At 37.1% G+C, this 25,182-nt stretch overlaps 1 protein-coding gene across 3 annotated transcripts in view; it reads left to right on the top strand.

The window, feature by feature from the left end:
* Nucleotides 1–388: 388 nt before the first annotated feature.
* Nucleotides 389–25,182, top strand: part of LOC133753174 (fibronectin type III domain containing protein 3C1-like) — a 50,371-nt gene continuing 25,577 nt past the window's right edge. For 2 of the 3 annotated variants that reach the window (XM_062183583.1, XM_062183582.1), the window contains exons 1-14: nt 389–463; nt 10,865–10,987; nt 11,320–11,395; nt 12,763–12,839; nt 16,182–16,446; nt 17,002–17,835; nt 19,150–19,190; nt 19,516–19,658; nt 22,310–22,369; nt 22,720–22,858; nt 23,712–23,765; nt 23,870–23,991; nt 24,076–24,250; nt 24,808–24,894. In XM_062183583.1, the coding sequence (XP_062039567.1) occupies nt 10,865–10,987; nt 11,320–11,395; nt 12,763–12,839; nt 16,182–16,446; nt 17,002–17,835; nt 19,150–19,190; nt 19,516–19,658; nt 22,310–22,369; nt 22,720–22,858; nt 23,712–23,765; nt 23,870–23,991; nt 24,076–24,250; nt 24,808–24,894 (2,196 nt within the window). In that variant the 5' untranslated portion in view covers nt 389–463. The remainder of the gene's footprint in view (nt 464–10,864; nt 10,988–11,319; nt 11,396–12,762; nt 12,840–16,181; nt 16,447–17,001; nt 17,836–19,149; nt 19,191–19,515; nt 19,659–22,309; nt 22,370–22,719; nt 22,859–23,711; nt 23,766–23,869; nt 23,992–24,075; nt 24,251–24,807; nt 24,895–25,182) is intronic. The other variant, XM_062183584.1, reaches the window with a different exon arrangement.

Here is a 25,182-nt window from a genome sequence, read left to right as displayed (position 1 = left end):
CAACCCCGTTCCCCTGACCTGGTGGCCTGGTTAGTCTATCAGTGCCTGCCGGCCTGTGACCCCGCTGAGGGGGGCGGTGGCGGGCGCAGGTCCGCAGGCTACTCTTGTTTTTCTTTCCCTGTCACTTTTCCTTCTTGCCCCGCCCCTCCGGGTCCTTGGGCTCAGAACAGCTGCTGCTGTAGCTCCTAACTTTGTGCCTTTCTTCTGCCCCCAACGGCTGTTGGCCCGCTCGGAATTGCGGGCGGGTGACTCCGCCAAGGGGGCGTGAGCAGACTCCGTGGGGACTTTGGCTCAGGGAGGGGACACCGATGATGCGGTGACCGCAAGGAACGCGAGGAGTAGCATACAGCAAGGGAGGGGGATGGGGGCGGGGGGGCGTGGCCACCAAGCCAGGGGCCGAGTTCGCCTGTTGCTGGGATGCTGATGGATAGGGTTACACGGCTGCTGGGGCCCGCTTGAGGAGGTGAGGGGATATTTTTGGAGGGAAGACTTTGGGGTGGGGGAGGAGGGCTAGGGGAGACCAAGGGCTCCTTTTACATCTGGAGCCTCATTTAGATTGAGACTGTGTGAACAGGCGCGCTCCCCCTCCAGCTTTTGGGTGCCGCGTGGAAGGACCTTGCTTCCACAGCCCCTAGTGCCTCCTGTCCGCCGCTTGGGCCACGTAGGTCCCGCTCGCTCCCCTCTTTATTCTTTTAGCTTCGTTTCTCCGCTTGTCTTTATATTTGGTGGCTGCTTTTCCAGAACCGCCTTTTATCTTTTTCAATCCTAGATGGGTCACTATTGCTTGGTCTCTTTTCCTATTGGAAAGGCACCGTCCCATTGGGAAATACCTGAAGAGTGACTCGCTTTTGGAGAATCATCGTTATGTCTACTTGCTGTGTTCCTTGCCTTTGCAGCAACTGTAGTTTTTGGTACAGTTAGTTAAAGAATCTGAAGCTCCTAGGGTCGGAGGACGGTATACAGGAAGTCTTCTATATTACTGCCCCGTGCTGGCTCTAATATTGTCTATTTTCTGCTTCTTCTTCTTCTCCTCCTTCTTCTTCTTCTACTTTTCCCTTTCCGTAGACATTGACTGGTAAGTGAACCAGGTGCTTATTTTACTGAAGAAATTTAGATTCCTTGCCGAATGTACACAAGAGTGTTGCCCAGCGCTGGGCATCTTTTATTTAACTACCTAAAAGATGAGTATTTGCGGTTTAGGGTGCAGAGAGTTGATTTGTTTGGAAATCAGTGGATTTTTTTTTCCTTTTCTTTGCATCGCGCCTTGAAGATACCTGTTGCTGTTTCTGTGAATCGTTTTATCTAAAGTTAAAAAGAAAATTGAAAATGTCCTTGCTTTTTCTACCCGTAAGAGTATATTATTACCATTAATAACATCTACTTAAATGGGAGCCTTGTGAAATAATTTGAATCAAGTTGTTTGGCTTTTTCTGAGTGGTAGAATCTAAGCTTTTCTATCTCAAATTTGGCCTTATATAAGCAACCACTTGACAACAGGACGAATTGTTTTCAAGGAGTTCTGCTGATGCCAAATTCATTTAAGAAGTGAGTGACTATTTTACCGGTATTCTAACAAATAATCACAGGAATCAAGGACCTTAAAGACTAACTCATAACTTACAGCACCTTAAAGGGGGAAATCAACGTTTTCCTCTTTAGAGTCTACACGCACGAAACCACCCGTGCCCCGCCCTGCTCCTGCGCAAGCTATCACTCCTTTGACAGGTCACTACTCTCTTACAAGGTTGAAAGCACAAGGAATGTTAAGTAAAATACACTTCTTAAAGCAATTATCTTTAACTTAAAGAATGGATAACAAATATTAAGGAGCCATCAATTATTTTTCTAAGGGATCACATTTTTTTAAAGTACTTTATTACCTTCAAAAAATTTGGGCAGAGAACGGAATACTTTGTTACCTTAAAAAAAGTTTTTTGGCAGAGAACGGAAAAGTGATTCTTGGTGACTTTTCCTTTTATTTTCCCCAACAAATGGTAATACACATTGTTTTCAGTCAGGGATAAAAGAGTAAAATGTTAATGAAGGGAGGCAAATTAAAGACAATTTACATCTTAATACTTTTGAATAACTTCCATTAACAAATGTTTAAAGTTTTATTAGATGCTGCTTTCAAGTTCAAAGTAGATGACTTTTTTGAAAAATCCCTTCTAATTTTAGCGCTTTTTTTATTTTTTGGTAGATTTTTCCACCTGTTTTTGTGTCCTTCTCTGAGCAAGTCTGAAATCTTCCCAGACCAAGTTGACTCTATGCAGCTTACCATTGCTGAACACCAGATTTTAGCAGAAGACATACCTTTTGCCCCACTGACTTTTATTAAACCCTTGAAGGGGTTTAATTTTCAAATCGATTTCAGCCCCTAATTTAAGTTCCTCTGTGCACCTTCAGTCCCCAAATTCAGTTTTAAGCTCTAGAAAAAAAATTGTTGTGCTTTATTCCAGTAGAGTTAGATCAACAAAGAAAATTAAATTTCTATTTCCTTTCTACTTCAAACATGCTATAAATTGAAATTACAGTTCACAATGTTATTTCTTCTGGAGATATAATGATCTGTCACCTTAAATTGCCAACTTTGAAAATCTCTAAAATTGTTAACAGAAGTTTTCTGTTTGTGTATGTGTTGGATTTTTGTTCTTGTTGTTCTTATTTGGTTTTATGATTTAGAATTTGAGCTTGATGTTATAACCAATATTTTCATCTCTAATCGAAAACAAAATAAAAAGGTAAGTTTAAACTTATCAATTATATTAACTTTGCTTATTGACTATTTTCCAAAAGTAAGGAGTTCTTTTTGCTGACATGTCTCAACAATTAAAAATAATTCATCTATGAGAAAACTTTGATATTGGGAATGACAGAAGTATACAGTTTTTTACTTAAGATATTCTATTTCAGTTATACCTTTAGATGTTCAACACAATCCGATTTTTAATGATAATTTCTAAATGATGCCAGTAACTTTTCTAAAATTAAAGGATAAATGACATTTAGAAATCAATCTTGCGGCCGGCATTGTGGCACAGGGGGTTAAGCTGCCACCCGGAATGTCAGCATCCCCTGTGAGCACTAGTTCAGGTCCCAGCTGCTCCACTTCTGATCCAGGTCCCAGTTAATGTGCCTGGGAAAGCAGTGGATGATGACCCAAGAGCTTGGGCCCCTGCCACCCATGTGGGAGACTCAGATGGAATTCCAGGCTCCTGGCTTCAGCCTGGCTCAGCCCTGGATGTGGTGGTCATTTGAGGAGTGAACCAACTGATGGAAGATCTCTCTCACTCTGTCCCTTCTCTCTCTCTCTGTAACCCTGCTTTTCAAATAAATAAAACTAATCTTTAGAAGAACAAAATAAAAAAATTTAAAAAGTAAAACCTTTTTCATGATAATATCCTATTATTCTATTATAGAAATGCTACACTATCCAACACAAGAAATTAAGTGGCATTTAGATATTAAAATACTTGTGATCATATGACATAAGCATAAAGAATGCATTACACATGTGTATATATGTATATAAATCTAATATAATGGTTTTATTTTTTAAAGATTTATCTCTTCATTTGAATGGTAGAGTGAAAGAGAGACAGAACACAAGCAGCAGCAGAACCCATTGCACCACAACACTGGCCCCAATATAATATTTTTGACATCTGCATTCTTTAAATTATTTCACAGAAAAAGTATCATTGGTTTTATCAATGAGCAAAGGACCACAACATGCAAATAGAGACTCGTGAGTCTGTCTAGGAATGATAAAACAGATAACATGATCCCGTGGACCTTTGCCAGAGCTAAATATAATTCAGAATCATAGCTGAAATTTGGAGTTTGGGGTTTTCTTGGGTCCTTAGTTTAAAAACATACTTTTACTTTAATTACTTCTTTATGGAGAAACTTTAGGGTTAGCAATACCCTACTGGGTCAGCCTGACAATCATTCATTCCTGCAGACCATTTCTTGTGGTGACACCAAAAGACAATTCATGAGGAACGTGATTGCCTTTTAAGATATCAGCCTCAAAAGACTAGATAAGTATCTCATGCATCCTCAACTTCTATTGATAACCCCAAACTGATTTGAACATCTTAGAATTTTCTCTAGCTCCCTCTCAAATCTGTTTATGTACTATGTGTTTACATATGTATTTTCTATCACAAATTCTTTATTTAATCTTAGCTAGGAGTATTACTTGGGTAATGTATCTTTGTAGTTCTTGTCCATATTTGTCTTGGGTTTTTTTTTGTTTTTTTTTGTTTGTTTGTTTGTTTGTTTTTTTGACAGGCAGAGTGGATAGTGAGAGAGAGAGACAGAGAGAAAGGTCTTCCTTTGCCGTTGGTTCACCCCCCAATGGCCACTGCGGCCGGTGCACCACGCTGATCCGAAGCCAGAAGCCAAGTGCTTCTCCTGGTCTCCCATGCAGGTGCAGGGCCCAAGCACCTGGGCCATCCTCCACTGCACTCCCGGGCCACAGCAGAGAGCTGGACTGGAAGAGGAGAAACCGGGACAGAACCCGGCGCCCCCACCGGGACTAGAACCCGGTGTGCCAGCGCCACAGGCGGAGGATTAGCCTATTGAGCCACAGCACCGGCCCATATTTGTCTTTAAAGCTATTTCCTGAGCTTTCAAGTGGTCCAGGGGAGAAGAAAGGTACAGAGAAAGATCTTGATCCTGATATTCCATTCTTTGTTGTGAAGATGCAAATTTGTCCTAGCTTTACCCTCTCATTCCTTCTTTTTATGAAAAAACTTCTGTTTTCATTTTAAAACTGAAAGAGAAATTTGGAAAACAAGGAAAAATAAGTTTTTAAATGTGAGTCACCCATAATCCCACTCAACCAGTGACAGTCACAATAAAATCCTAGCAAGAAAGTTCTTAAAAATGGAATGAAAGTTGAATTAAATAATAAGTTTATTTTGGGTGCTAAAACAATCTGAAATCCATGCTTGGTTTTTCATAGTATACATTTTCTGTGAACTTAAAAAAAAAAGATTTATTTATTTGAAAAGCAGAGTGACAGAGATAGAGGGAGAGACAGAAGGAGAGGGAGATCTTTCACCCTCTAGTTCACTCTCAAAATGGCCACAAGCAGGAGCCAGGAACCCTATCCAGTTCTTCTACATGGGTGGCAGGGGCCCAAATACTTGGGCCATCACTTGCTGTCTTTCCAGGTGCAAGGAACCTGGATCAGAAGTAGAACAACTGGGACTCAAACCTGCACTCGATATGGGGTGTCAGCATGTTAACTTGGCCTATTCCATAACCTTTTTTAAAACATCTCAAATTCATTAATTCTGACTTTTTTGCACCAAAATAAACATCATTTAATTTTATCAATTTATTATCTATGCATATATGTGTATATGTGCATAAACATACTAGTCATAGTTGGATGCATGCTATGTATAGTTTTATATTTACTCATTTTTATCCAACAGTGTATGTTATACATTTCCCTATGTCTTTAGAATTTATTCATTCATCTCATTCTTTATCTTTCTATATTAAAGTTCTAATTTTAAAAATCAGTCTTCAAGTATGCTTGCATTGAGACTTGGAGTCCTGTTTATATCTCCAGTAATGTGTCATTTCTCTATATATTTCATTGAAAGGCAATATAATATGATCATGAGTTGTTTGTGTCATTTGGTTTAACATTATCTGATTTGGGAAGTCTCCCAAAAATATTTAAATTCTATATGGCATTTTTTATAAAAATTGTAGTCACTATATTTCAAAATATATTCTATGAAAAAAGTATTAACCAGGTCCCTATCAGAGATTTGAAGTTTTGTTATCATTCATATAAAGTAATAGGAACATATTAAATCTTGAGTTTTAAAAAACTCATTCTTTATAATTGGCATATAGTAATTTCAAAATACTTGTAATTACTTGAAATACTTGTAATTACTTGATTTGCTACATTTTGCTCTCCAGTATTACCTCTTGTGTTCAATTTTTAGGAAAACGTCTCAATGATATTTATTGTTTATAATTCTCAAACCAATTTATATTATCTTTTCTCAGAATATCTTTATCAACAGACCTATTCCATGACATTAGATTGAAATGATAGCACAATAAAAAGTTTGTGACTATTTTTCTGAGACCATTATTCTCCCTTCAAAATTCTAAAAAATTGATTTGTCAAGCATAATCATTCAAATATTATGAATAAATATTTCTGAAACTAAGTACTTTTGAAAAATGTTCAAACTGTACTAAATGATAGGTATGTATATTCATATAGAGAGTATCTGTATGGGTATATATCTGTCCTGAGTCTGGCTTGGTACTGTCATTGATCTTCCACATTCTCCCAAGGGAGACATAAATTCCAACTGGGGCTATATGGTGAGTATTTGTGCAATAGTGACTTCATGCCCTCAGAAGTCCTTATTTAAAGGAGAGCATTGCTACTGAAGCAGGAAGACAGTTGTTAAAAGGCCTTCAAGTTTATGAAAGGAAATTTTAAAATTGAGGACTATAATAATTGTTCCATATGACACATAGAAGGTTGAAACCTTGAATAATTCTCTCTTGTATTTTCTTGCTTCAGTATGTAAAACATTGTTTACATATTGTCATTTATTTTACTGTATATAGCTTATATATTCATATATTTATTTTCTATCACAACTTTTCTATATAAATATAAAATATATAATGCATATGTAGCCTAAGTAAAGACGTTCAAGACTATAACAGATCTTTGAGATTTGCTAATATAAATACATATTTTGGCTGTCCTTTTCCTGAATGATTCTGGAACTTACTGTTTCATATGTTTTAATTTTTTATTATATTCAGTTTATCATTGTGCTTTATATATATGTGTGTGTGCGTGTGTATGAGTGATCATTTAACAAGCAGATGTAAACAGATATATGTTTAAAATGTGTAGCTTTATTAATCTGCGTGCATTTATGCATTTACTCAAAGAAATAATGTTATAAAATATTGGTTAATGTCCCCAAAAAGTTTAAACAGCACATCATGTAAGTGAAACGCTGTATATCTAACAAAAATAAAAATATTAACGCTCTTCACATTGTTAGTAATTAAAACACAGTTTCAGTCAGAATTATTTCTGTTCACATTCAGAGAGCTTAATAAGAATTTTTGAGTATTTGTACTTCACTTGTAAAAATCAGACTCAACATTTTGCATTTTTCTTTCTTCAGAGTTGTTTCCTGTTAAAGCATTGCATTTATAGGTTAACAAAGTAAATTTGTAAATAAAATAAAACAGCAAAATAAAGGTTTCTATGGGATTTTTTTGTTTTCAGGACAGTTCAAGAACCTGAAAAGCAATATTAGTAAAGTGCAATTGAAAAAGGTACTTCACCTTATAGAATAGTCAATTGACCTACCTAATAATATGGAAAACAGATTATTTTGGGAGCAAGGTATTTAATAAAGCAACCTTAGAAATTCTCTACACTGGCGCCAGCACTGTGGCACAGCAGGTTAAAGCCCCAGCCTGCAGCACCGACATCCCATATGGGCACGGGTTCAAATCCTGGCTGCTCCACTTCCAATCCAGCTCCCTGCTAACATACCTGGGAAAGCAGTGGAGGATGGGCCAAGTCCTTGGGCCCCTGCACCCACGTGGGAGACCTGGCTCTTGGCTTCAGATCAGCTTAGCTCTGGTCATTCTGGCCATTTAGGGAGTGAACCAACAGATGGAAGATATCTCTCTCTGTCTCTACCTCTCTCTATAACTCTTGTCTTTCACATAAATAAAATAAATCTTAAAAAACAAAAGAAAAGAAATTGTCTATACTTAAAAAAAAAATCCTTGGCAACCAAGCCTTTGTCAAACTGCCCTTTGTTACATTTTTACAAAAAAAAAACTTATTAATTAGTTAATTTATTTGAAAGGCAGAGTGACAGAAAGGGTGAGAGAGAATCTTCAATCCTTCAATCTTCTACTTGACTCCTCAAATGGTTGCAACGACCTGGGCTAGGCCAGGCTGAAACCAGGAGCCAGGAATCCTACCCAGGTTCCCTACATGGGTGGCGGGAACTCAAGTACCTGAGCCTAGGCACATTAGCAAGAGAGCTGGAACTCTGACATGAGATGTAGGTGACCCAAGCAATGGCTTAACCACACTGTGCCACAACACCCACCCATCTCATTTTTATATAATGGTTGAAAGCTATGCTTAAAGTAGATGCTAAATTAGTTCAAGACAAGAAAATTATAGATTGCCTTTATTCCATCTTCTTTTCCTTAACGATTAGTTTTTTATTTATTTGAAATGCAAAGTTACAGAGGAGAGAGAGAGAGAGAGAGAGAGATCTTCCATCCACTGGTTCACTCCCCAAATGACCGCAATGGCTAGGGCTGTGCTAGGCCAAAGCCAGGAGCCCCGCATAGGTGTCAGGGGCCCAAGCATTTGGGCCATCTTCCACTGCCCTCCCAGAAGCATGAGCAGGAAGCTAAGTGGGAAACAAAGTAGACTTGAAGTGGCACTCCTATACGGGATGCCAGCATTGCAAGCAGAAGATTAATCTGCTGCACCACAATGCTGACCCCCAGTCCTCACTTCTAAATGTCATTGTAGGTTATGTTTTAAATCTTGAGCAGTCCAGCCATTACAATGATACAGAGAGCAATGAATTTTTCCCTGGATAAAACCATTTTTTTTTGTGATACAAGAGATTTAAACTACCCCCAAGGTATTTGTCTCTGTTTAGTAGATATTTAGGAATAAATTGGTAATTATTTCCTGCATCCCTAACCTAATAGAACATACACATTTTCCTGCTGGGTACACTTCATATTTCTTTATGATTCCCCAACAGTTTTCTTTTCAAAAAATAAACAATGTTTAATTTATGAAAAGCTGTATTCATAAGTAAGAAGTCTCCTAAGATTCCATTAAAAAAAACTGGATAAGGAAATGTTGTAGGTGCTGAGTAGAGCTATGACATAGTGAACATTCTTTTGTATCACCGTTACCTAGGAGTTGAAGAATCACAAAGGACATTTCATTTGGAGGACTTGGCTATCTCTGGCAAGATCCCTCTTGAGTATCCTCTTCCTTCACCTCCCAAAAAATCCTAATTTTTATTTCTGATTTTTGTCCAAGTGTATATAGAGTCAAGGATCTGGACAATTATAGCATATTTTGTCATTTGGTATCATCTAAATGTAAATATTTCAACCTGGAAAGTATTTTAAGTTTCAAGGTTTGGGTGTGAAGATCTGATTTCTGTTTAAGTTATTAAGTTTTAGTATCTGGGAGAATTAAGGTAAATATCTATGTTTATATCATTTAAAGGTATCTAATTAATTGTTAATAGCTTTCTATGTAATATGCAGTCTCATTTGGCAGTTAACATCATAGATTGGAAATTAGTTGTTTGAACTTAATCTGAGTGGATCAAATAACCAATGACTTGTTTACTAAACCATTCTTCATGCTGTGAAATGTAGCTATCTGTTTTTCTCTTTATATGAGTGAAGAGTGAACAATCAAGTAAAAACCCTTGACTCTATATGTTATATTTTCATTTATGAAGATCATTGGTTGTTTTGTGATGTTGCCATAAAACAATATCAGCCTAGTAGACATTTCCGGAGAGAAAGATTAAGGTGCCTTTTCTCAAGCGTATTTAGCTAGGCTTTGGCATTTTAAACCATGGCTTTGACTTCATTTGATTAATCTAAGATTTCATTTTATTTTGACAGCCATCTTTTTAGACATGAATGAGTACAAGCTTTTACATATTCATTAGGATTTCTTTTTCTGAAAATAATTTATTTTACTTATTTGAAATATATAGTGACAGAAAGGGAGACACAGAAATGAATTCTTCTATCCACTGGTTCATTCTCCAAATGGCTGCAGCCAAGAATTCCATCCAGGTCTCCCATATATTAGTACCATCTCTGGCTGCTTCCCCATACACATTATCAGAGAGCTGGATTGGAAGCAGAGCAGCTGGGATTTGAACTGCTGCTCCATTATGGAATATTGGCATTGTAGGCTGTGGCTTAATGCACTGTGCCACCGTGTCGATCCCTTATTAGAATTTTTGTAGTTCCATTTATCAGTGGGGATTCCATGCATCAAGTGAGGGTAGTTTTTGCATCTTTTTTTCTTTATAACTAGACAAAATTTTCTTGGATTCAATGTTAGGTTTTTTTTAATAGTGCCCAAAATGAGAGAGTTTATTTAGAAGATAAGAAAGCAAACACACACACATGGGCACATGGCCATAGTTAGAGTGGGCCAGGTTATTTAGGAAAAAGTATGTCACTTTTTATGACTGCTCACTTATTTTGAAAGTGTTTAATATTTTCACCAACATTAGTTTATCTTCCTTACAGGCCTTTTGAATTGCCTGAAGCATTTAGCACCAGCTTAGATCACAGACAATGTCCTTTTGGACTCATTTGCCTGCTTTTTCAGACTCCCGTGATCAACTCAGAAGTCCTGGAATTATGTCTTAAGTTCTGTACTATCCACATTTTTTTCCTGATGCATGGTTAAAAATAAGAATGCAACATAGACTAAAGTTCCTTCATGCTCATTCATAGTTATGAATTCAACTTTCTAAAAGTATTGTGCTTGAGCAGCAATGACTTCTTTGTATAGGATTGGTTTCCAAAAAGAAAGGATGCAGTTCACATTTAGCATCTGTTTCTTCTTTAATCTATTCAAGAGACGTCTATCTCAATATGGAATGTGAAAAGATCATTAACTTTTCTTCTCTAGAGTTTTAAAAAAGAGCAAAGATTGTACTTCTAGTTTGCAATTTTGTTTGATATATGCCATGTCAAAAGGAATTGAGAAAAAAATAACCTCATTGAAATTAAAATTACTTTGTTTTACTAGATGGAGAGTTATCAAGTGAACACTACCACTGCAACCCAGTACACCACTAATTACTCACAAATGATGAGTTATCCCAAGAGGTATACCAGATGGCCTTCCTTTCCACAATATTGGATACAACAAGTATGTCTGAATTTTATCCTTGGATAAGTTTTATTTTCTGTTTTTTGTTTTGTGGCTTTAGGAGAGGGAGTGCAGGTAAAAAATTGATCTTTCCACTCCAATGCACATATTTCTTATGACTTTATTAAGTTTTACTGGGGTGGGGGAGGACCTGTTCTTACTAAAGTATACTGAATTTCTCCTAAGGGCCCATTGATCCAATTATCATTTATCTTTGAGCATTTTGAAACTTCCATATTAGTGGCTCTGAATATTGTTCCAAAAAGCAATAATGATTTTTTCATATCATAATGAAGAGAAAAGTATATCATTAAAGAATTGTTTATTTATAGATTATATTGGTGCAAGTTAACCCTGGGGAGACTCTCACTATCAAGTCTAATGATGGGAACATTCAGAATATACAAGGTCAGTGAAAATGTAATTAGATGTATGCTATTTGATGTCAGATAGAATGAATTTAAATATTAGTGTGAAACGACTTTACTAGTAACCCACTTATATCCATTGCTGTTTGAGCCAAATTGAATGCTTTTAAATTAATATAGTTCTCATAGGGGCTTAGCATCAATGAAATGTCCAGGGCTCATCTTGCTAACCTTGAGACCTTCAAGAGTAAGGTACTTGAAAAAAAAATCAAAGGATATTAATTCAAGAATTCAATTTGAAGAAGTCCAGATTTTGGAGATATTAATAACCACTTAGAGTTTTAGACTAGTCTCCTGTAGGAAATGACTGCTGAGGCATTCAGATTGCTCATCCATTTGTATATTCAACAATTATTTCTTTAGTGCCAGGCTTGCACCAGCACTATACTAGACAGTTAGATACTGTATAATTTTATTATATATATATATACCTTAAATACATATTATATAATTATATATCTTATCATATATACACAAACATCTCAATTTGAAATAGTTAAGCTTTATCTATTTCAAACAGAGATGATTATTTCTGTTTTTATGCCAATTGTGCATCCTAAAGTGATTTTGAGGTGTCTCAAGAATTTCTAAAAACATTATCATCCAGCAACGGATTTTATATGGCTACCATGTAAAGTTCATCATGAACTCATATTTATTATATTTCCTATTGTTAAAAATAAATTACCATTCTATGATCTGAAAGTCACATATATTTTTAGTACTAAGCACCAATTATAGTAATCTCAGATAAACAAAAGCATGATGACATATAAAAGTTTCTATTCTGTGTTGTATTTCAAATTGCTATGCAATTGTGTATTTAAAGACAGAATACTTATAATAGTAGGGCATCACATAAGTAGCATTGAGTCCTTTATAATACACTGTTTTCTAACAACTATTTCACATTATTGGTGAGAAGCCTTAAAAGGAGAATTGATTTAAGTTTTACTAGGTAACATCACTATAAAAGTATATTTTGTTGTATAAAGTAAAACTTCTGTTATGCAAATGTATAAACATGATACATGAGAAAAAATAGGTAAGTAAAAATCAGATTATACCAGAGGCTAATAGTTCATTTTCATTAGCAGTAAAATTTGCCAATATTTTTTATAGTACAAATTTTACCCAGTACTCATTACATGCCTTGATTATTTCCCACTGGTTATGGCAAATTTTCATTGACTCATCTACCTTCATGAGTAAACAATATACAAGTTTTAAAATGGCTAGCTATTGTTAAAGCTTGGTGCTGGTTTTCACTATTTAAAGTTAACTGGTTCTTATAATGGACTTTATTTAAAGTTATTGCAATATTTATTAATAATAATTATCTTTTAGGGCCTGCTGATGTGCCTCTGATGTCACCAAGTGGTATTTTGCCACCTATATATCTTCCTCCTGGTTACATGTCTCAGGTATACTAGTGTGGATTTTGTTTTAGGTTTAGCTATAAGCTACCATTGAACATTTTTCATTATGTTACTACATGATTAAGACAACTTCAGAAATATTATTTATATATTCACTCTGCTGTTATTATCACCGCTAAGAAGCAATTACTTTTAACGAAAATTTTAAGGATTGATATTGTTGTGTAGTGGGTTAAGCTGCTACTTGTAACGCCAGTATTCCATATCAGAGTTCTTGTTCGAGTCCCAGCTGCTCCGTTTTGGATCCAGCTTCCTGATAATTTGCCTGGTAAGACAGTGGAAGATGAACCCAGTACTTGGGTCCCTGCCACCCACAAGGGAGATCTGGATGGAGTTCCAGGCTTCTGGCTTCGGCCTGGCGCAGTCCTGGTTGTTGCAGCCATTTGAGGAATGAACCAGCAGATAGAAGATCTCTTTCTTAAGATTTAAATATTTTCTTAAAGATTTATTTATTTATTTGAAAGGTGGAGTTACAGAGAGGCAGAGGCAGAGAGAGAGAGAGATAAAATCTTCCATCCACTGGTTCACTCCCCAGATGGCCACAATGGCCAGAGCAGTGCCAATCCAAAGCCAGGAGCCAGGAGCTTCTTCCGGGTCTCCCACATGGGTGCAGGGGCCCAAGGACCTGGACCATCTTCTAATGTTTTCCCAGGCCATAGCAGAGAGCTGGATTGGAAGTGGAGCAGCCAGGTCTCGAACAGGCGCCCATATGGAATGCCGGCACTGCAGGCAGCAGCTTTACTGCTATGCCACAAATAAATAAATAAATATTTAAAAGCCCATCTGGGGCTCCCACGTGGGTCCAAGCACTTTAGCCATCATCTGCAGCTTTCCCAGGAACATCTGCAAGGAGCTAGATGGGAGGCAGAGCAGATGGGACTCAAACCAGAGCTCTAACATGGAATTATGGCATCACAAGCAGCAGCTTCCCACACTGCACCACAACATCAGCCCCAATAAATAAAGCTTTCTAAAAAAGAAAAGAAAAGGAAAAAAAAACTTTAAAAGAAATTATTTTAAACAATTGATTTTTATCCAGACTTCCCTTACATTGGCTCATAAATGATACCAAGTTCACTTAATGAATTTGGATCTCTTAGTATTTGTTAATCCTCTGTTTTCTTGTTTCTGAATACTTTAATCCATTTTAATTATCTAGTACAATTGCTACAACAATGACTTCTGATAGTGTATGGGCTTTAGTCTGTAAAATTACTTAGCATCTTCAGTTCAGTAGTATTTCATTTTCAGACTACTAACGCAGTTTTAAGAATACTCCATAGTAATCAAGCACCTAAAATGGTCAGGAAATTCTGGCTCCTATAAACATTAATAAACTATCCCAAGACCTTGGCAATTTAATAATTGAGAATATATCTTTTTCTGATTCTTCTAGTTTCTGCCTTAGTAGCTTATTTGTATCTGACACAAATGTGGAGATTAAGAGCATGCTGAATAAGTCAATATAAAATGCAAAAGGTATTCAACACAGTTCATGGAATTATGTGTTATGAAAAAACTATGCATGGATTACAAAATTTTCTTGCACCAAATAAAGCCAAAGTTCATTTTCCATTAATGTTTTGTAGTACCCTTTATTTCTCAATGGAATAATCTATTGGTCAATATCTAGTAAAAATATAAATGCACATGCTTTTTGGTCCAGAGGTTCTAATAAAAGGAATTTATCCAAAAGATATATTTTCATAAATTTTCAATTATAAATTCACAAGAGTGTTCTTTACAATACTGTTTATAGTCACAAAAAACTGGAAACAATCTACACACTTATCAATGGACAACTGTATAGCAATGGAGCACTATGTAGCTGTGATTAAAAAAAAAAGAATGGGGAAGATCTATATACTGGTATAGAAAGGTCTTCAAGAATATAAAAACTTTACATATGGCTTATCATTCAGTATATAATTATAAATATTTCTTCACTGAATCATACTATGACATGATAACAATATACCTTTTCCCACATTAAAAAAAAAAAGGAAATGGAGAAGAGGGGAATAGTGAGGACTCTTGGGGTAATAGAAATGTGTTGTTCTTAATTTAGATATTGGTTATGCATGTGATAAGAGAACCAAAAACAAACTTTTCTACACACTTATGTGCATTTCTTGGTATGTATACTGTATTTCAATAAAATGTTTAAAAAAGAAAAGTCTTTAAGAGAGTGTGTTAAATACAAAAAGGAAGGCATCAACTAGTACAAATAATGCTACTTTTATGTAATAAAAAAGAAAAGAAGAATTTTCATTCTTATTTGCTTGTATAGGCATGAAGAAATTCTGGAAAGAGTCATAAAATACTAACATTCATTATCTATTAGTAGTGAATAGATAAGGGCTAGGAGAGAAACTTTTAATTGTATACTTTTTTATACCTGTGGTTTCAAAATACATTGATATATTATCTATTATGAAAATACCTCTTTAAAAGCTATATAATAGGCCAGCGCTGTGGCTCACTAGGCTAATCCTCTGCCTGCGGTGCCAGCACCCCAGGTTCCAGTCCCAGTTGGGGCACCGGATTCTGTCCCGGTTGCCCCTCTTCCAGGCCAGCTCTCTGCTATGGCCCAGGAAGGCAGTGGAGGATGGCCCAAGTCCTTAGGCCCTGCACCCGCATGGGAGATCAGGAGAAGCACCTGGCTCCTGGCTTCGGATCAGCACGGTGCACCGGCTGCAGCAGCCATTGGAGGGTGAACCAACGGCAAAAAGGAAGACCTTTCTCTCTGTCTCTCTCTCTCTATCTACTCTGCCTGTCAAAAAAAAAAGCTGTATAATACACATGGGAAAAGGAAGGATTATCTTGCCTTCTGCTTGATATTACAATTTAACTCAATTATTGGTTTTTAGTGCTTTAGGTTTCTAAATTAACACAAAATGTAAGCCCAAAAATTGGTAGAAGCCGGCGCCGCGGCTCACTAGGCTAATCCTCCGCCTTGCGGCGCGGGCACACCGGGTTCTAGTCCCGGTCTGGGCACCGATCCTGTCCCGGTTGCCCCTCTTCCAGGCCAGCTCTCTGCTGTGGCCAGGGAGTGCAGTGGAGGATGGCCCAAGTCCTTGGGCCCTGCACCCCATGGGAGACCAGGAGAAACACCTGGCTCCTGCCATCGGATCAGCGCGGTGCGCCGGCCGCAGCGCGCTACCGCGGCGGCCATTGGAGGGTGAACCAACGGCAAAAAGGAAGACCTTTCTCTCTGTCTCTCTCTCACTGTCCACTCTGCCTGTCAAAAATTAAAAAAAAAATTGGTAGAAAATGCTTACTTTTATGGTTTCTTATATGTTTGTATGATTATGTCTTCCATCTTAGGTGGTAGAAGAAAATGGGATTCGCAAAATTATCATTGTGCCTCAGACAATTGACTGTCATGTGTCCATGCCTGCTTCAGTACCACAGTTCATACTACCATTCTCTCCTGTGTATCCACAAGCCCCTGAATTGATGTATTCCTCAAATCAAGGAGAATTTCCACCACCTTACATCCAACAGCCAGGGCCACAGCAGCTGATGCCACCACCACCACCACCGCTGCCGCCACCACCACCAGCAGCATTTATGTACCAACAAAATCATGGTAGTATATGTTTCTTAAATAGCAAATATTTTTAGTTGATGGAAATAGACATATTTGGACAATTATTAAAATTTAAAAGGTGGGAAATAACAACACTTCAATGAATAATGGGATTTGTGTGTTTGGCAAAATAGGGTTTCCTACATATGTGTGCTGTAGTTTGATATAACAATGTGATTTATGATACTTAATCTTACTGATTAGGTCTATAAAATCAGATTCTAAAACTGTAAAATAATGTTTAGGTTATGAATGCCATATACTGGAAATATATGAAAGATATTGGAGGGTCAGCATTACAATCATCTTAAGAACTTAATATTTAGAAATGGAGTTACTACCTAGGGAGAAACTATATTTTTCTTTCTGTATGTACCACTTATTATAAACAGTCAAACATATGCCTAGTATCTGTATTAAAGCAAACTAATAAAAATTTTTAAAGTAACACATGTCTTACCAGTGTTCTTTTGTTGGTTAGGTAAAAAACAACTTCAGATATGTAACTATAATAATTAGAATTATTATTAAACAGTATTCCATTGTCTCTTTTAGCAACCTATTCCCAGGAAAGACGAAATTATAACCAACCTGATGAAAGGGCTACTAGAATGAGAGAACATATGAGGACAAAACCAAGACAACGTCAAGTTGGTGGACACAAGAGTAACCATGTGTTTAACAACAACTCCTTGCTTGTAAACAAAACTTATGGTTTTTCTAATGTTTTTGATACTCCAAGCACTTATATAATGAACTGTACTCCAGACACCTACATTGCAGACAATCCCTTGAGCGTTTACAATGCAGACAATGGTCCAAGAACCTACACTGGTGACAATACTCCGAGTACCTCCCACATGGACAGTGTTCAATGCACCTACACTGTTGAAAGTACTTTATGCACCTACACTGTGAACAATACATTGAGCAGTTATGCTGTGGATAATACTTCAAGTACTTACACAATTGAATACCCTCCAAGCACCTACACCACTGACAAAATTCCCAACAATTCTTCTACTGCTCACATCCCTAGCACTTCCACCTCAGATGCTATTCAGTGCCTTGCAGCCAGTGATAGTGTTCCAGGACCTTCTGGCATTAATAATGTTCCCAAGACTAACACGAATGACAAAACTCCCAGAACATCAACTATTGACAATATTCCAAGCTCTTCTACTACTGACAGTGCTCCAAACACTTCTATCTCAGAAAATATCCAAAGCACTTGTGCTATTGGCAGTGTTCCCAGTACTTCCAATACTGCCTATGCTCAAATTGAGACTAATCACAAAAATAAATGGAGCACTATGACAGTCAGCGACATCAAACAGAAATCAGGAGGAAAACAAAACAAGAGCCCATCCTCAAATGCAAAGGAAAAAGGTAAAATAGATTTCAGTTTCGTTGCCAGTGAATAAATATCCTAATGCTTAGAAATCACAGTGTATTTAAAATATTTTGGTGCTATTTTCTGCTTCCATTTCCTCTCCTTTGAACCCCTACTTGTAGTTTTTTTTTTTTAGTTCACTATTATCACTTTTGATTAACAAATTATAATTGTGTACATTTATCAGGTACAATGTGGTGTTTTGATACATGTATACAATATGAAATGGTTACATAAAGCTAATTAACACAATTATCACCTCATTTATCATTTTTATGGTGAGACATTTAAAATTTACTCTTACCTATTTTGAAATATGTAACACATTGTTATTGACTATAGTCACCCTGTTAAGTAGTTGATTTGAAAACCTACTCCTCCTCCCTATCTGAAACTTTGTTCCTGTCAATCAACAACTCTCCATTCTCTCCCTCCTCACCCCACTCCCTAGTCTCTGGTAGCCATCATTCTACTCTACTTCTATGAGTTCAACTTTATTATATTTCACATACAAATATAGTGAAGATCATGTGGTATTTGTCTTTGTACACCTGAATTCTTTCACTTAACATAATGCTCTCCAGGTTCACCCATATGGTAGCAAATTACAGGATTTAAATATTTATTTATCTATTTATTTGAAAGGCAGAGTGACAGAGAGAGGGGGAGGAAAAAGAGCAAAGAGATCTTTCATCTGCTGTTTCACTCCCCAAATGATTGCAATAGCCAGGGCTGGGCCAGGCTGAAGCCAGAAGCCAGGAACTCCATCCTGGTCTCCCTAATGCATGGCAGGATCCCAAGTACTTGGGCCATCCTCTAACACTTTCTCAGGTGCATTAGCAGGAAGTTATTGGCACTTGATATGGGAAGCCAGTGTCACAAATGGCAGCTTAACTTTCTATGCCACAGCACTTGCCCTTTAAGGCTGAATAGTGCAAAAAGCCCTAGTTAAACTGCATTTTAAAATCATGAAGGAATTACTATCCTTATGCAAAATGTGCCTTCCACATAATTATTTCTAATTGCCTGTCAGCAAAACATTGCAAATTACTCTATGATCCTAACCCATTCACATGATTTTATTTAAATTGAGAATGCTTGTTCTTATTTTGTTAGGATCTGTTTAATACTATACACTTTTAGACATCTCTTTTTAAAAAAAAATTTAATATAAATTGCTGACTAGATCTAATTTAATGTAATTGTTTAACAGATCTCTCAGTGATGGTACCCTTGTATTTGAATAACAAACATCTAACTCCTTTATTTTGTTTTTGTCATTTCTTTGTTACTTTTGGAATGCAAAACAGAAGATGGGAAGTCATGCTGTTTCAATATTGAGAAACCTGTGGTAAGTAACAAAAATGAATATCTAAATTTAAATATTTCTTTGAATTCACCTTGCCATTGTAAAACATGCAAAATCACTGGTATTTTTCTCTACATTGTTTTAATTTGCAGCCTTTATCTAGTTAAAATATAATCTCCTTTAGCAGTTCAATAAATAAATATTCAGTGTGGCTTTGTTAACAATAACATTAACAGCTTACTGTTTAATCACAGTATTTAAGTATCTAACATGAGAATAATAAACATCAGAAATGACTTAGGGAGACTATATCATAAATCACAAATTATAATTTTTAAGTATGCTACTTGGATTCTTGCTATTTTAGGTCTCTGATATTCAAACAAGATCTGCAATAATTTCATGGAATTTGCATGACTCTGAGAAATACCATCAGACTGAACCTCCTGTAACATTTGAGTTAGCAATTTCAAACAGTGGTAAAGACGGAAAATATGAAAACATATATATGTAAGTCTCTCTCTTTTTAATCATTACTCATAATTCAATTTGAATAGGCTGTCTGAAAATGCAGAGTCCTAGATATACCTAGGCTGAGTTATAAGAGTTTTTCTGCAATTTTTTTTCCAAGCTTTAAACACATTTTTCTACAGCAATAATTTTCTAAATAGTGGTAGGTTGTAAGATTGGTCCACAAAATTTATTGCATCATAGCATTTTAGAGTTGAGGGAGACCTTAAATATTAACAGTCCAGTCTCTATATTTCATAGACTTCCTATAAGGCAAGTTTAGACTCAGGGAAGAAAAGAAACCCTCCAATTCCCTCTCTTTATTTCTCACTTGGGCAATTAAGAAAAAGAGCCTCATATTATGGTATATTTGGGTACACAAACAAGGTATTTATGTTGCAATGGGAATTTAGAACTTGGGCTTTCCTGAGAATCTCACTACAGGAGCTAGTTATAAGGTAGAGGCGTTTAGCCAGATGGGCTTAAGAATGTGCTCAAAAGATAGAATCAGCACTAGGGAGGATATAGTGGAGGACATAACAGGATCACATCTAGCCACTCCCAACAACTTCTGGGCTGGAGAGGAATATGTAATCTGAAAAAGAGCAAGCTGAGAGAAGCATGATGGGAAGGAAATCCCAAGTGGAGAAAAAAGAAAATTCCCCAGGCTCACCAAACAATTAGGCAGTAAATCAGCGATTATGGAGCTATCTGTACAGTACTTTAAAAAACATAACATACCTTAAACCTTATTTGCTATAACTTGTAATCTTGATTCAGAAACTCAAAGTGAAAATTTGAATGTAATTGTCTATGTATTGTGTAAAATCTTATTTGTTTTACAATGTCAGTTAAAAATTTTTAATTTAAGAATTATAGTACACATCTTTTATATTGGGTAGGAAGACAAGAATATGTAAAATGTGATGAGCCGGCGCCGTGGCTCAACAGGCTAATCCTCCGCCTTGCGGCGCCGGCACACCGGGTTCTAGTCCCGGTCAGGGCACCGATCCTGTCCCGGTTGCCCCTCTTCCAGGCCAGCTCTCTGCTGTGGCCAGGGAGTGCAGTGGAGGACAGCCCAAGTGTTTGGGCTCTGCACCCCATGGGAGACCAGGAGAAGCACCTGGCTCCTGCCATCGGAACAGCGCGGTGCGCCGGCCGCAACGCGCTACCGCGGCGGCCATTGGAGGGTAAACCAACGGCAAAAGGAAGACCTTTCTCTCTGTCTCTCTCTCACTGTCCACTCTGCCTGTCAAAAAAAATAAAATAAAATAAAATAAAATAAAATAAAATAAAATGTGATGAAAAGCTGTTTATAAAATTAGCATTTCCATTAATTTGCCTAGTGATTTTCTGGTATTATGATTCACTTTACAAAATCATTGATTTTTATAAAAATATACTGCCTATATTCTGATCATCCTCAGTGGTCTTTGCTTAGAAGTATCAATCTTTTAGCTTTTCTGGAGATTATTTTAGAACCTACAGCTTGAAGGAGTTCCTTGAGGTGGTAGAGTAACCTTAGGGTACTAAGGTTGCTTAGGAAGACAAAGTGTGGAAACTCTATTTACTGTAGCAGATAGGTGTCCACCCCAGCAAAATTGCTGTGTGACTGAATGCATGATACATGGGATCTTTAAGGTTTTTTTATTCTACATTACTTAAACTAAGTTAGTTAAAGGCAAATTTGTACAATTACAGTGTGAAGAGTACACAGTGGTAAAATAGCAAAAATTCACTTCTTTTTTAAAAGATTTATTTATTTATTTGAAAGGCAGGTGAAGAGAGAGGGTGATCTTCCATCTGCTGGTTCACTCCTCAAATGACTGCAACAGCCAGGGCTGGGCCAGGCCAAAGCTAGGAGCCAGGAGCTTCTTCTGGGTCTCCCACATGGGTGCAGGGGCCAAGCACTTGAGCTATCTTCTGTTACTTTCCCAGGCACATTAGCAGGGAGTTGGTTTGGAAGTAGAGCACCCAAGACTTGAACTGGCACCATATGGGATCCTGGCATCACAGGCAGCAGCTTAACACACTCTACCATAATGCTGGCCCAAATTTTCATTTCTTAAAGTGTTATTAATTTGGCATGCAAATGAAATGTTTTGAATTATTAATATCATTGTTTTGTGTGCATATAAAATGGATTAAATTTATCCAAACTTTAAGGAGAATTGTGCTTTTTTGTCAGCTGAATATATGAGATTAGAACTGCCTACATAGCTTTTAAAAATGCATGAGATTGGGGCCGGCACTGTGGCGTAGCAGTGCTGACATCCCATATAGGCACTGGTTCACGTCCCGGCTGCTCCACTTCCGAACCAGCTCTCTGCTGTAGCCTGGGAAAGCAGCAGAAGATGGTCCAACTCCTTGGGCCTCTGCACCCGAGTGGGAGACCCAGAAGAAGCTCCTGGCTCCTGGCTTTGGATCGGCGCAGCTCTGGCCACTATGGCCAGCTGGGGAGTGAACCAGCAGATGGAAGACCTCTCTCTCTCTCTCTCTCTCTCTCTCTCTCTCTCTCTCTCTCTCTGTCTTTTCTTCTCTCTGTGTAACTCTGACTTTCAAATAAATAAATTTTTTAAAATAATAATAAAATAAAATAAAAAAATAAAATGCATAAGATCCATTATTAACAAAGATTACTGTCTTCACAGTGGAAATGGACTTACATTTACCCTACTTGATCTACAGCCATCCATGGACTATTTCTTAAGGTAAGAATTCCATCCTACACAACCTTCCCCTACTCTAGAGCTATCCAGACTCCCCAGTTTATATCAGTTCACAACTTACTATTCTGATAGTCAGTCTTGCTATTTCCTGGCAAAGTGGCCTTTCCTTCAAACGTCAAAACAACCCCCTCCAAATCCAGATTTAGTTCACTCTCTCTTATTTAGAAGAGGTGAGAAGGTGCTTTGGAAGTCGTTATCTTCAGTGACTCAATTTTGCTGTTTGTATTTTATAATTAGCTCTAGGAAATGTACATGAAAGTTCAAGTTTGCAGTTAGTATGTATTTTAGGATAACTATTTGAAAGCTTATGACAATTGTCATTACATTTTTAGAGTTACTACCATCAGAGATTCACAACAAAGAACTGTGTCTGAAGTGGTTAGCTTCTCAACACCAGGTTGCGAACCGGACCCTCCACTTCCACCCACACTGATTAACAGATCCAAGAGCAGCCTGAATTTACAATGGAATGTAAGGATTTTACCGGCAAAAGCAACTCAACATGTTTTCATGATCTAAAAGTGTTCCCTTATGACTTGAATTTTAAATGCAGAGTTCTGCATGCTTCATCTGAACCTATTTCTCCAGTATTTTTTCTTCTTAATAATAATCTTTCTCTTTATGTCTGTATCAAGCATCAAGTAAATTGAGATGTCAATAAGAAATTCAAAAATTAGTAAAAATTGAAGTAGCAATTCTACAAAATAAATTTAGTTATTTGTGAGGTATATTTATATATATAAAACACAACAAAACACAGTACCTAGGCATGTCTTCTATAGTTTTAAACTTTACAGTAATTTACATCATTTCAAATGTATAGGGGCCGGCGCTTTGGCATGGCAGGTGAAGCCACTGCTGGCAATGCCAGCATTCCATATGGGTGCCGGTTCGAGTCCCTGCTGCTCCACTTCTGTTATAGCTCTCTGCCATGGCCTGGGAAAGCAGTGGAGGATGTCCCAAGTCCTTGGGCCCCTGTACCTGCGTGGGAAACCCAGAAGAAGCTCCTGGCTCCTGGCTTTGGATAGGCTCAGCTCCAGCCATTGAGGCCATTTGGGGAGTAAACCAAAGGAAGGAAGACCTCTATCTCTGCCTCTGCCTGTCTCTGTGACTCTGCCTTTCAAATAACTAAATAAATCTCTAAAAAAACTATATATATATGGGAAGAATCACTACGTTCCTAAATTTGTATATAAGAAATGCATGACGTTTATATACCTTAAATAAAATTTAAAAAAATAAAAGTACATACATATGTATATGTATGCCTTTTTATATCATGTAAAAACAGCCCATCACAATTTTTTACTTTTGTTATTTTTAGGGTTCCAACGATAATGGTTCTAAAATAAACAGCTTCCTTTTGGAATGGGATGAGGTATAGTTTTATTTTTAATAGCATTATTTTGTGAACGATTATTAATATTATGATGAATTACAGCATTTTATAATGTTCTAATTTTGTGTATATTATTAAAATAGGGCAAAGGGGAAGACTTCAAAAGTTGTTATACGGGCACTATGAAACAGCACAAGATCCTTAAACTGAGTGCCTCTACAAAGTATTCATTCAGATTAGCTGCCAAAAATAACTTTGGCTTGAGGTACACTAAATTATTTGCAATATTTTAAAGCCTATACTTAAATAAGAACCTGAAACTAACTTTTCCATCTTAATTTATTTTCAGTGATTTCAGTGAAATAGCAGTCTTCCATACATCAGGAATGATGCCTCCAGCACCATCACCTCCCAAGCTGAAAGCAGCAGGAATCTGTAATTTGTCACTAGAATGGTGTGCCCCAACTAACACAAACCCAAATCTCAGTCTTACTTATGTTCTAGAAATGGAGGAAGTAGGATCCGTAAGTTTTCATTTTATATACTTTAATCTTCAACCTCATTTTTAGGTAAATTTTTATATGTTTCACACTTGGAAATATTTTTAATTTGATGGATTTACTTTCTACTCAATAAGTTCAATCAGGCAATGCCTAATTCCTTAGTCTTTCTATTCTGAATGGAGCCAATGCTGAGCCTGGACTGGGCAGGCCTGCACAGGGAGATCTGAAAGTGCCCAAATCCCAGCAAATTAGCTAGAAACAACAGAAGCAAAACTGTAACATACATACTCAGAGAAATGCATTAGTGTATTCAACTTCGGGTCTGATATTGGGTAGACACACAGATCTTTAGCACCTCAACATAATTCTTCCCTTTCTTCATATTCCTGGATTCCTGATGTGGGTGAGCAACTATTTCATTCCATTCTAACTTTCAACCCTGTACAAACCAGTCAATTTGTATGGGGAGAACATTTATGCTATGCATATTTTACTACAATTTAAATAAAGCAGCAAACATTAAGAAATGCTCTACCCAGGTCTGCCTGATTCCTAAATTCATTGTGGTTCATTTCCAGGGATTAGGCTTTAAACCTAAATACAATGGAGAAGACCTCTCATGTACTGTAAGAAATCTTCAGAGAAGTACTACATACAAATTTAGGGTATGTGGCTATAATTTTTTTAATTCACATCATCTTTTTTAAAAAGATTTATTTATTGATTTATTTGAAGGCAGAGTTACAGAGAGGCAAAGGAAGAGAGAGAGAGAGAGGTCTTCCATCTGCTGGTTCACTCCCCAGATGGCTACAATGGCCAGAGCTGGGCCAATCTGAACCCAGGAGCCAGCAGCCTCTTCCAGGTCTCCCACATGGGTGCAGGGGCCCAAGGACTTGGGCCATCTTCCACTGCTTTCCCAGGCTATAGGAGAGCGCTGTATATGAAGTGGAGCA

The sequence above is a fragment of the Lepus europaeus genome, chromosome X (genome assembly GCF_033115175.1).
Source record: "Lepus europaeus isolate LE1 chromosome X, mLepTim1.pri, whole genome shotgun sequence".
Classification (NCBI taxonomy): domain Eukaryota; kingdom Metazoa; phylum Chordata; class Mammalia; order Lagomorpha; family Leporidae; genus Lepus; species Lepus europaeus.
Note: the sequence above shows the minus strand (reverse complement) of the source record. Positions and strands in the feature narration are given on the sequence as shown.